Genomic DNA, 13,426 nt, shown 5'->3' on the forward strand with positions numbered 1-13,426 from the left:
AAAGCTTGGCACCTTAGGAACATAGGAAGTTGCTTTATACTGTATCAGATCATTTGTCTATCTAGTTCATTATTGCAGTCTTTCAGAAAAGCCATCCATCACACTTTGCTTTGTTTCTTTTTTTCCAGCCTGAATTGTGCTCATTGTCACTTATTTTCTCTTGTTTTCATTTCTCCTTCCAAATGCATTGCTTCACTTTCCTTCCCATTCCCCCTGACTTTAGATGCAGGCACCACAGGGCTAGGATCATTTATAACAGTGGTCCCCAACCTTGGGCCCCTAGATGTTCTTGGACAACAACTCCCAGAAGCCTTCACCACCACCTCTGCTGGCCAGAATTTCTGGGAGTTGAAGTCCAAGAACATCTGGAGGCCCAAGGTTGGGGAACACTGATTTATAAGGAAGGCAGGACATGTGGTAGCAGCTAGTAAAGACACTGCATAGACAGCTGTTACTTCCAAGGAGGGTTGCAATTTTTTATTTTATTTTTTTTAAGTTGGGAACTCAAAGTTGGGGGAAGCAGAGTTGGAGAACAGAAAATGCACTCCATCCTCTACTCAGCTGCCATTGCTGATTCAGCCTGCAGGAGGCCAGGAGGGGCCAACTAGGTGAAATGATGAAGGCCAAAGGCAAGACAAACGTATAGAGAACAAGCAGAAAAGGCAAGGCTTTTCTCCTTCAAGATACAAAAAGAGGAAACTGCTGCTCCTCATCCACCTACTCTCCTCCTCACCTTCTTCTCCCTTGTGGTGCTGTGATATCCCTGCTACTCCAGAGTGAGATCATTCCCCACATCAATGAAAAAAAAAATAAGGCAAGTGTTTTGGGAGGAATAAAATGTGTGGAAAATCACATAAACAATGAACAAATTGAGACAAGGGGAATGTTATCTGATGTCAGAGGGACCTCCATTAAAGTAAGTGCTTAACAGAGAACTTAAAGAGATGCAGCTGTTCTCTCTCGAAGTGTCATTGTGGATACTGACTAGCTGCAGCCTTATATATTTCCAAGCAGCATCCTTTCCTAGCCGTACCTGGAGATTTCAGAGATTGAACTGTGATCAGTTTACACACAATGTGCTCTACAACTGAGATACAGTCCCTCGTTTTTAGATTTGATGGTTAGAAACTAAGAACATGGCAAGACTTGCATTGCTAAGTTATCATTGACCTTCCAAAAAAACCTAACTTTTAAAAGTTTAAATAGCTTTCAAATGAGTTAATGTAGTGTTTATCTTTTATGTGGCCCCAAACAATAAAATGTTGTTCTTATTCAATGATATCAACAATTGAGAAAATTAAATCCCCAGGAAGGGACTGATGCTTATTTGGTCTGTGATCACTGCCAGCTATCTCAGCAAAAACTTGTGGTTTTAAATCCCATGTTGCTAAAGAGAGCGATTTACACAGAAACATAACTTACTAATGATGGAATTTAGTTCATTTGATTTTAGGACACATAATGTATGCTAGCCCACGTTTTGAGAAGAGATTTTGTCAACAGTGAAAAGTCTATAATTCAAATTGTAACTGAACACTTAATTGTGGAACAAAAACAAGAATCTCCAAAAGGAATGTGATGAGTGAGAGAGGCAGTGGAGCAAGCATTCCAATGAGTTTTCTTCCATATGCATCAAATTAAGTTTTAGGGGGGAAATTAGTTCTATTAAGGTTACTTCTGAACACTTTTGTTGAGAACTAGTCCACGATGTAATATGAACAGGATTTCTCTTTCTCCTTACTTGGCTATTTAAGTAACTGATGATATAACTTTTTCACACTCTCCTCCCTACTATCCTCATAAAGCTTTTAAAAAGGACATTTTGGTCTAAATGTACATGTTTTTAATAATAAGAGAGATTTTATCCCAACTCTAGCATGTGTCTTAAAGTAATCCCCATATTGCACTTCTCTTCAGTGTGCTCAGCTGTGTGAAAGATAAAATTCACACTCTGAACATTACGTTTTAGTTCAAGGGTGGATAATTGTGGCCCTCCCGATACGTCGGACTACAACTCCCATCAGTCCTTGTAAGCGATGGTGAGGGCCTGCAGGAGTTGCAGTCCAGCAAAATCTATGAACCTCTGTATTGAAGTTCTCTCATTGTTGTAAAACAAAGTGATATGCATTTGTACTGGACAGTAACCCCAACTGTGTTGGCCTTGTTCTGAGAAAAATGTATATCGCATGTCTGATCATGAGAATCTGAGTCAATACAAGTTTTACAGTCTTATACATAATTTGCAATGGATGTTGTTTGGATGTTGGACACCTAGCTAGGATGTCTTTACATAGTCTGCCACAGGAAATCAATATCCTTGATGCTCTATTATACAAGATGTTGCTTTACATTTATTTGTTCTTTTGCAGGTATGATTTTTGCTCCAATCCAGAGAAATCTGTCATCCTCAAGTCTGGGAACTCTACTGGAAACAGAATCAAAAGCATCACACAGAGAACAGCAATAATAGAGGGGAAAAATAAGGTACTATATTTTGCATGAAAAAGTAGTTCTCTTGTGAACATCTATAACCTGGTGTTAAAACTGGATGACACTTTGTCAAAACGGACTGTTGAAATTCACTGTCCAAACTGCATATGACTCCTAATGATTCCAGTTTCAGCTATTTAAAATCAAACCCCACAGTATTTCTGGTGCAGCCTTATGATCACTATGCTTTTGTGGGTAATTGGTCATACTAGCCATGAAAATAATTGCTAGCAGATCAGCCTCATGTAATAGTGCATCTTCAGTGACTCATCTCAAAGAATCTGCCTGAAGTAATCTGAAGAGGCTGTAAACAATTAGCAGTGGATGGATCTTTGGATGCTTAAATTCTCATTTTGATACTATCAGGGAATGGACAGGACAAAATGTTATGTGTCAGAGTGGGTAAAGTACTAAGTAGTATAAAAATCCCATCATTGTTGCAAGCTTTACCAAACAATGTTGGTTGCCAAGCCACACCATTTCAGAATGTTGTGTACTTTCCTTGCTTTCTGAAAGCATTTTTCACATAACTTGCTTTTGAGTACATTTGTTAAAAGGTACAATGTTAGGTAATTAGACTTCACCCCACATCTTAAGGTCTCATTGCCCTTTGCAGGCATGTTTGTTGCAGAGATGAGAGAAGGTTTTTCTAGGGGCTCCTTACAAGTTGTGGAACTTCCCGCTATCGTTTCTTTTTTAAAGTGTGCTTATAATACCTAGGTAGTTGCTGAGGAAGGGGTTTTAATATCTGTCTTTTAAAATATATTTTTAAATTGTTCTGAAATTGTTTTGAATCTTGGCATGCCTGCATTGGCCCCCAATTTGCTTCTGTGCCAAATTCAAAGTGCTAATCCTGACTTATAAGGCCTGTAACAGTTTGAGATCTTGAGAGCTGTCAGAGTTGCTCTCCTAAAGATCTTCTATCCATGAAACCCACTCCTTCTGGGCTTTGTTGCTGCAGGTGGACACCTTGAGAGAGGCCCCAAAAATGACAACTAGGAACTGGGTATACTCAGTGGTGGGTGTAACACTTTGGAGTGCTTTGCCAGTAGACTTATGCCTGTCCCTTTCCTTCCTAACTTTTAGAAAGCTTGTTAAAACTGAACTCTTTAAAGAGGGGCATTAAAGAATGTTCTCCACCTGCAGTAGAGTTCTTAGCCCATTATGTTTAAGCTCTTCGTTTAGCCCTCACCCTCGGGATGTGTGTGTGTTTCCTTTTGTTGGAATGAGATGTTTGCCTTTGGTTGAGGGTGGAAGTTCTTGTACTCATTGTGAAGTGCTGAGAATAGTGGCTTGCCACTAAATGGACTCTGTGTGCATGCCCGTGTGCGTGCCCGTGTGTGTGTGTGTGCGCGTGTGTGCGTGCACGCGCATGTACACACACACATAAAATGTGTATATAATATTCAATAATATTCAGACGTGATACAAAGAGTCTCAATGTTCCTTTATATTCTTTTGCATTAACAATGGTTTCAACCAGTCCTGTAATTATTTGAAAAGATAAACTACTGAGTCACTTCTGATCAAATCAAAAATTGTTAGAAACACCCATTTTCAGCCACCACCACCCATTTACATCAATGACTTCTAGGGAGTTTGAGAACTCTAAAAGCAATGTGTGTATACACACACACACACACACACACACACACACACACACACGTAAGCCGTTTAATTGTTGTAAGCCGCCCAGAGACCTTTGGGTAGAGTGGGCGGCATATAAATTAAATAAATAAATAAATAAATAATAAACTGTCTATGACTTCCCTGATATTTGTAGTTTTTCAATATATTAGATTTAGATTTTTTTTCGATACTTTGCTTATACTACAACAGACCTCTTTAATTCTAGTATGCAGCGTTAAATATTTATTTGTCTTTTTGCTGTTGTAAACTAATATGACTCCATTAAATTATAGGTAATAAAAATCTTATCAGGCTGAAGTATATTGAATAATCACTGTATAGATACAGTGGTTTTTTGTGTGTGTTTTATACACAAGATGTGTTTAGTTGCTGATGAGAGTTTTGTTTTTTTTGTTTGTTGCTTCCTCCTCTGTGTTTTGAGATGACAGACGGAGAGTGGTTGAAATGTTAAATCAACATCTTTCTGATGGAAAGAAATACCAACTAGAAATACTGACTTATAATAGAATCTCCATTTAAAATTATGGAATACATATTACAATTTTGGCATACTGAAGTTTTTTTTAAAAAAAGGGGGGGGAGTCCAGAAAATCAGAACACAAATGGAGAATTCTTTGTGTTTACAATTGTAGGATTTTTTTTAAAAAAAATGTAATAACTCCTTCTGTTGTTGCTACTTCTATGTGGTCAGTCACAAAACCTGGCGTTTTTTCTTTGTAATCGAGTTTTCAAAACAAGAGTGAGATTTCTGGACAGTTTTTTTTTCTATACACTGAATATTAACAATAAAACAATCCTAGGGACTTTTTATGGATGACTTTTGCTTAAAAAGTAATTAGGATGACCATAGTAACTCTTTTCCCATAATTGTTCTATAATATACATAATATTTTATACAATTATATATACATAATTGTATAAAACAAAAGCATATGTCTTAAAAATTCAGTGCTTCAAATCTTATCACCCTTCCATGTGAAAATTGCCTCAAATAAAACCTACTATCAAAAATATTTCTTTGCAAATGTATTGAGTATCTTAAGCAAAAATGCAAAAAGAAGGGTTTAATATTCTAACAATATCCTTGCCAGTTCCTTTGCCTGACTTCTGGGCAGGTGGCAGGGCAGTGGTCAATGTGCTCACTTATTTCAACCTGTCATTAGGGTATCATGAGTATGAAATAAATCAATGTTAAATCCTAATCCACATACTCAAAACCTAATGACTTCAATATGTAACGGCCCTCATAATTCATGTGGCCTCTAATAAAGTTGCTTTTCTATTCTTTTTCTATTATTTCAATGGTCTCACGTGCTGTCAACACCCTGGTTGATGTTATGACTTTCACTGATGGAATGGAACAACCAAATCATATAGGTGTCAATATTTAGAAGAATCAATGACAAGCAATTGTTTTAGTTTTATAAGAACTAACACTATTCCTCCTTTTGCAGACTGCTAGCATATTAGTTGTGGCTGAATCCAGGTCATCTGGAAGCTATAGCTGCATAGCCTCGAATAAAGTGGGAAGCGACAGAAGAAGCATTAGTTATTTTGTAACAGGTGAGGTACAATTCATGGTTCATTCTGTCATACAAACTATGCACCAATTGATTTTTTACTTGCTGCCATGTTGAGGGAAATAGGCATGCCAGATTTACAGTAAATAACAGAATTTCCAAATTGCTAATGGATTAGCAGTTACAATATGTTGGAAATACAATTCACTGGAAACTGTCCGCTCATTACCAACAGTAACTCTATTGCCTGAGTAAGATAATAGAATGTTTGTGAGTATTCTTCCTGGGTCAGTCACATGGATAGCTCAATCACAGGCCTGTAATGTATGTTCAGTACACTGCAAGGTATGGCTTCACATGCCTCCCTCTCCTGAAGAAATCAGTTACATTGAATTCTTTCCATGATCTAATTTATCAAGGTCTTACTGTGCATTGAACTGAGCAATTTATGGAGTTCCTGCGAACAAGTGGTCCCATGTGAATATCTTCTACCTGGTGCTGTAATGTGCCATTGAGTTGCATCCACCATATTTTTCTGTGCATAGGACCGTATTTTTTTCCTAAATCTGTTAGACTAAAAATTGAGGGTCATCTTATACACAGAAGTAAGCTAAGAAGAGAACAAAATGGCCCATACCCTGCCTCTGTAAACAGGCTTCCTTCAATCACAATGCTTAGTTGCCTCCAATCAGAAGGTTTCACTTCCTATAGTCAGGAGACATAGTTTCCTCCAATCACGAGCCTTAAGTAACTAATATCAGCTGATGCTGAATAAACCAATTGGAACACACCTCGTTGGAGGTGGAGCAGGTAGGCGGTGCTCAGAAGCGTTCTGAACCCAGAGGCTGAATAAAGTTAAAGTGTGATGCATAATATTACAGTAGGGTATGTAAATGTTACTTAATTACTAAATAATGTTTTATGTTTAAAATATTGATTTAATTTTGGGTTAGAAAAGTGGGGGCTTCTTATACATGGGGGCATCTTTTATATGGAAAACTATAGTAACTTAAGAAGACTGTAACAGAGTTTTTAGGGCATGTGAAATATGTAAGAAATGATCTTACCCCTCTCATGTCCCAGTGAGTTTCCATGGCCAAGTGGGGATTTCAGTGCAGATCTCCATCAATCTATTGCATTCCATCAATCTATCACTACACTGGCCCTCTAAGCATGTAGCATTCTACAGTATCTAAGAACTGTGTGGTGTTCCATTGAAAACCAGTTTTGTGTGAATCCCTTCTACTTAAGTCACTGCAGTAAACTCACCTTTTCTTTTTGCAGTCCAGCTGGGAAGCTAAATGTTCAGTTCTTGCTGAGGAACTAACCCCTCCACCACCAAAAAAAAACAAAAAAACCCCAAAAACCACCTTTAAACTAATGCCAGTGCAAATGGCTGTGAACAAAAGGCCAGGATGCTTAAAAGGATTTCCTTTCAATATATCCAGAGTAGATGCTTCATGGCTACACTGACTGTTAGCCAATTGTTTGCTTTTCAACAACTTTCAAGTTGACAAGGAGGGGAAAGTGATGTGTGTGGGGCGAGGAGAAGTTGGCTTTGAGGGTCTTATAATATGGGTACTGTAAAATGAGCGGAAATACCTCAAATAATTGTGGCTTCCACTTTCAGACAAGGTACTGAAGTATGTGGTGGCTTCTCAGCTCCTGAGGTTTGTGGATGAAACAGATAATTTAGGTCCATTTTAGTCTGTGTTCAGTCCTCATTATGAAATGGAAATGGCTTTGGTCACCTGAGGGGATGATCTATGCAGGGAGCTGGACAGCAGGTGTGTTTTCCTGTTGGTTCTGCTGGACTTCTCAGTGGCTTTTGATACCATTGACTATGTTATCCTTTTAGGTGGCCTTTCTCAGATGGGACTTGGAAGTACAGTGGGGTCTTGACTTGAGAACTTAATCCGTATTGGAAGGCGGTTCTCAAGTCAAAAAGTTCTGAAGTCAAATCTGCATTTCCCATAGGAATGCATTGAAAACCATTTGATCCGTATCTGCTCTTTTCCGTCCATTGAAACTAATGGGAAGCTGCTATTCAGCCTTCGACCACTAGAGGGGGATATTTTGTTTCTTTTTTTCTTAGGTCAAGAAAGGTTCAGGGAAGGCAGGGAAAATACAGTCCAGGCAGTACCAGGCAGTCCGAAGACTGTCTCCCAATCCACTCTCTAAACGCTGGGAGGAGTTAGGAAGCAGACAGGCACCCTTTTCACTGGCCAACAGTTAACTGAAAGTTCACATTTTGCACTTTCCCTGCCTCCCACGTGGTTTTTTTTAGTTCTTAACTCAAATCTAAGTACTTAAGTCAAGTCAATATTTTCCTATGAGAGCTGTTCTTAAGTCAAAATGTTCTTAACTCAAGCCGTTCTTAAGTCAAGACCCCACTGTACTGTTTTACAGTGGTTCCACTTCTTCCTGGAGGACTGAACTTAGGAGGTGGTGTCAAGATAGCATTGTTTTGGCTTTTGGCTTGTGGAGTCTTCAGACATTCAGTTCTGTCCTCTATGCTATTTAATATATATATTAAACCACTGGGAGAGGTTGTCTGGAGTTTTGGAGTATGCTGCTAACACCCAGTTCTACAGTATTTCTCCTTTCCATCCGATTCCAAGGATGTTGCTCTGGGTCTACACCAGAGATCTGTTGTCCTTAATGGACTGGTTGAAAGCAAACAAACTGAAACTTAATCTAGACAAGATAGCGATCAATTAAATGGCTGAACAGAAGATAGGGATTCAATCTGTGCTGGGTGGCATTGGAGTCCCCCTGAAATGGCAGGTCCACAATTGGGTATCCTCCCAGATTAATCTCTGAGCCTGAATGCACAGATCTCAGCAGTGGTCAGGAGGGCATTTGCACAGTTAAATTTGTGCACTAGCTGTGATCTATGGTTATGGTGACACATGCCTTAGTTACTTCCCATCTGGATTAGTACAATGCACTCCAAATAGGACTAACTTTGAAGACTAGAAACTTTAGCTGGTTCAAAATGTTGCAGTGAGATTGCTGACTTCTACTGGTTAAAGAAGCATATAACTGCTCCATTACAACAGCTGCACTGGCTGCCAGTCTGTTTCTGGACCCAATTCAAAATTCTGGTTATTACCTATAAAGCTTTATAGGTAGCCTGCTTGGGTTGAGGCTATCTGAAGGAACATATATGAGGCTCCATGGCTTTTAGGTTCTTCTGGGAAGGTCTTTATCTCAGTTTCCCACTCTTGTTCCTTGCGGACACAAGAGTGAATTTTTTTCAGTAGCTGCTCCCTGGCTGAAGAAGGCAATCTCTTAAGAAGCTGGCCTCCTCTCTCTTGGCCTTCTGTTGTCAGGCAAAGACAGGCTTTTAAACAACAAGCATGAGTTCAAGGAATGTTGCATTTATTGAATGTTGAGATGTCTTATGGTGTTTTAAATATTTTGGGTATAGTCTCATTTTACCTGGTAGTATTTCTCTTGTGCAATATGAAGTCCAGTGCAGGAGTACATGAAGATTTGTTTATTGACCCCTCTTCACACTCCGCCCCCCATCATCTTTCCTTCCTAACTAGCATCTATTTTATAATTGGGAGAAAAACTGTAGTTCCAATTTATTAGGTTGATGTGTGACACAGTTTTGGATTGTGACCTACCAGCCCTATGGAGTATAATCTAATACAGAGATGGAAGCAGAGGCTACATGGCATTGGGCCGAATACTTGAAGTCCATGCTTTACACTAATATTGCTTTCAGATCCAGTGTTCACCATGTAGCACCCTGTTTCCCCGAAAATAAGACAGGGTATTATATTAATTTTTGCTCCAAAAATGCATTAGGGCTTATTTTCAGGGGATGTTTTATTTTTTTCATGTACAACAATCTACATTTATTCAAATACAGTCATGTCATCTTCTGGTTGCTGCACAATAGTGGAGGGCAGGGTTTCCCTTAACTGGAGCTTATTTTTGTGGTAGGGCCTATATTATGAGCATCCTGAAAAATCCTACTAGGGCTTATTTTCAGGTTAGGTTTTATTTTCGGGGAAACAGGGTAATTACTTTTTTGTGACATACTGCCATGTAATATAAAAAATAATCTACTCAGGCTTGCCTATATGATTGTACCATTGGAATACAACCTCTATCCACATGGGAGCATGTCCTGGAAATGTTTTTCCTTCTGATTAGGTATTATATCTGGAAGGCATATGTGTGGAATTAAATTTACTCGTGTTTATCTCTTGTTACTCTTGTAATTTGTACCTTTCCCCTGATTATAGATTGGTAAAGCTTGGTCTTAAAATTTAATTTATTAATAAAAATTAGACCATACACTTCTTAGACTTAGGATGTGGCTAAATAGTGGAAAAATACAAATGGATCTGATTTGAAGTTGCACCTGGGAGGTTGTATTTTCCTGGGTTAATGCACTTCAGCTGATCAGACAGTCTTTAGCAGAGAGCAGGGACAGAATTGGCACTCAAAAGCCTTGTTTGCAGCTTGTTAAGGCAGCTCTGCTTTGGTCCTCTAGATTTGCAATAATGCTTAAAAGAACAGAGCTATCTTAACAACCTGGAAAGATGGCTCATTGATAAATTCATCCTTTCTCTATGCCAAAACTTTACTCTTTTTCTTCCTCACCTGGCTGCCCTAGCACTAGGCAGCAAGCCTGAAAAAGAACAAGAACAAGAATAGGAAGGGAAAGCAGACCTAGGCACTTTGCAGAGAGGATTCAAACAACAGCCTGTATTCCCATTGCCCTGCTTTTCTTATGGCTGCTGTAACTAAGTAGAATGGCTTCAAATAAAACAGGTGCAGGTCCATCCAAATTGGTTCAGGCAATGACACCATCTGAACCAAAGTGAATGCATTTGATTCCAAAAAAAGTAGATGTTCCAACTATGGAGGGGTGGGAATGGATTAGGAGGGGAGAACTCTGGATTGATTTGCATTAACTTGTATGTCATCTAGCCAACAGAAAACAGTGTGATTCTGAAATGCTTCCAGTCCTAGAGCATTTCCAGCATTATTTGTCAACATAGTTGTACCCTAAGTTGGACTAAGTCACATTTGTTTGCTGGCTGCTCTTGAATGTATGTTACATTTAAATGCAGTAATTTATGATTCATGTTATTTTAGTGCTCTGTTGTAAAAAAAAATAACAACTATGCATCATCAAGTCAATTCTGACTTATGGCTACCTTTTTTCAGGGTTTTAGCTGTTACAATTATTGATGATGTGTTTTCAACATGTTGTATTTACTTTTTTGAGGACTCTGATGATACTGAATGTTTCCCATCTCCTTCATTATCTCTGAATGCCAAATTAATTCATTCTGTATCTTTCACAGACCCCCTCCTCTTCAGCTTAATCCTTCCCCTGCTTTTTGGCTGCTTTGCTGGCACACAGCAGGCCCATGGGTGTGTTTGTAATTACTGAGGGTGAGACAGGAACAGCATAGCCTTATCTCCTGGCTGGCCACTGTCACTAAAGGCATTTTATTTTGAGATTCCTGGTGGTGCTTGGCAAAGATAAACAAAATCTTCCATCAGGAAACCTGGGAGCTATTTCCACAGGAAGTTTCAAATCAGTAAAGTAAATAAAACTCTTTTACATTACTCCAGCCTTTCAATATCCAACTTACCTCAGACTTTAACAGCTTACAAGGTGTTGCAAATCAGTTCTCTTTAAAAAACAAAAAACCTTTGATAGGGTTTCTTTTCTTTTCCTTCCTCCAAAATCAGCCAGTTTTTACAGATAAAAAAGGTGCTAGATAGAAAATAATCATAACACTTCAAATGAGACATTATGATGTTATATTTATTAGACCAATTAAAAAGGCATAACATTCTCTGTATAACGTTTTGAGGTGACTCCATCAGTTGTGACATTTAAAATGTGGGAGGGAGGAGCTCAATGATGGAGTAATATAATCTACATGTGGACACTGGAAAGGCATATTGAAGGCCAGAATTAGATGTGTATGCAGTGCACACTTATACTCATTATCTTCAAAAATCCACTTTTGAAGGTGAAGATTCTCTGGATGTGCAAATATGTTTAAAATATTTTCTGAATATTTTGTATTCCACATCACATCTCATAACATAACATCGGAAGATCCTGCACTGTTACATGATTTGTTGCACTTTATATTATCTGTCACCTGTTATGTAACAGTGGTCAAGAGATAAAAATAAATTTAACATAGAAGTTAATTATTTACAATATTGAATAGCTGACAGTCAATGACAATTGCTGCAGGTTAAGGAGTTAAAGAATGAATTTCTTATCGTGCACTAGTCATGTGGACAATGGAGGAGTATAAGTATCAACTAGAGGCAATTTGCTGATGAGATGTACACTGTTTAACTTGCATTTTTGTATAGAAGTAATAGAACTCTGGCCAATACTACTTAACCCTAGGATAATATCAGGAGATATTTATTTATTTATTTAAAACAATTGTATACTACCCTTCAGTATAGCAAGTTTTGGTTCAGTTTATGTTATAAAACACAAAAATGAATATTTTACAATATTTGGCATTAGTAAGAATTTTCATTTAATAGTTTCTGACACAGGATGCGTGCAGCAGAATTTAACAAAGTTTACATTAACAGTGTTCAGTGAATGCAAATACATTTCAGATCTTGAGGATACATTTCTGCGATCAAAATCAGAAAATCTGATAATGCATCAAATTTCAAAGTTTTCCATACTCTGATTACAATTCTAGCCACAGATGCAGTGACACAGAACTGTGTCCAAAAAACTGTGACCAACCGCCCAGAGTGGACCTTTGGTCTAGATGGGTGGGATAGAAATCCAATAAATAAATAAATAAATAAATAAATAAATAAATAAATAAATAAATAAATAAATAAATAAATAAATAAATAAATAAATAAATAAATAAATAAATAAATAAATAAAATTTACTTAGTACATAAATAATATTCAAAACCCATTTTAGAAACTTTTACAATATATAACTACACCATAATTTTTTTAAAAAAAAATAAATGTGAAAATTAATCTTTTTCTGCATGTCTTCACTTTTTACTCCCACACTCTGGGAGTAGAAAATGTCTCTGAAGTCAACTGGGCTTGCCCATCCCTCATGAGAGATGTTACTTTATCAACATAATAGGTGGAGTTTGTCTTGCTTGTATTTAGCCAATAAATTTCTTATTCAGTACCAATGAATATGGAATAATAATAAATAATACATGTAATGGGCAAGATCTGCATCTGCTGGTGGAAGAATTCTGCTGATGGAAGATGCCACTGCCTCCTTTTCTGGAATCCCTCTTCTTTGTAACATTTCAAGATTTGCTTAATATTGGTTAAAAACCTAATGATGACTTGGAAAGGTTTCTGCAACTTGTCATAACTAATTGTGACTAGCTGACATCTCGTTTGCACAATTGACTGTGTAATAAGGTTTGACCTCATCAATTCACCATAATTAGCTGTAGCAGACAATTTGAGAATACCAATAATATTCTGGCTATTTTTGTGAACTGATATGCTCAAACTGCAGTAACATTTATGTCTTATCCCACCTTTCTTCCACCATAATGTTCAACTATATAGAGCAGTGGTCCCCAACCTTGGGCCTCCAGATGTTCTTGGACTACAACTCCCAGAATCCTTCACCACCACCTCTGCTGGCCAGGATTTCTGGGAGCTGAAGTACAAGAACATCTGGAGGCCCAAGGTTGAGGACCACTGATATAGAGAGCAAGTGAGCTTGAAGCCTGTTTCCCACCCAGGCATT

At 37.9% G+C, this 13,426-nt stretch overlaps 1 protein-coding gene across 1 annotated transcript in view; it reads left to right on the plus strand.

Annotated features, from left to right (window-relative positions):
- FLT1 (fms related receptor tyrosine kinase 1) overlaps window positions 1-13,426 on the plus strand; it is a 139,421-nt gene that overhangs the window by 61,226 nt on the left and 64,769 nt on the right. The window contains exons 11-12 of the mRNA XM_072993748.2: window positions 2,370-2,484; window positions 5,595-5,703. Of these exons, the coding sequence (XP_072849849.2) occupies window positions 2,370-2,484; window positions 5,595-5,703 (224 nt within the window). The remainder of the gene's footprint in view (window positions 1-2,369; window positions 2,485-5,594; window positions 5,704-13,426) is intronic.

The sequence above is a fragment of the Pogona vitticeps genome, chromosome 3 (genome assembly GCF_051106095.1).
Source record: "Pogona vitticeps strain Pit_001003342236 chromosome 3, PviZW2.1, whole genome shotgun sequence".
Lineage (NCBI taxonomy): Eukaryota > Metazoa > Chordata > Lepidosauria > Squamata > Agamidae > Pogona > Pogona vitticeps.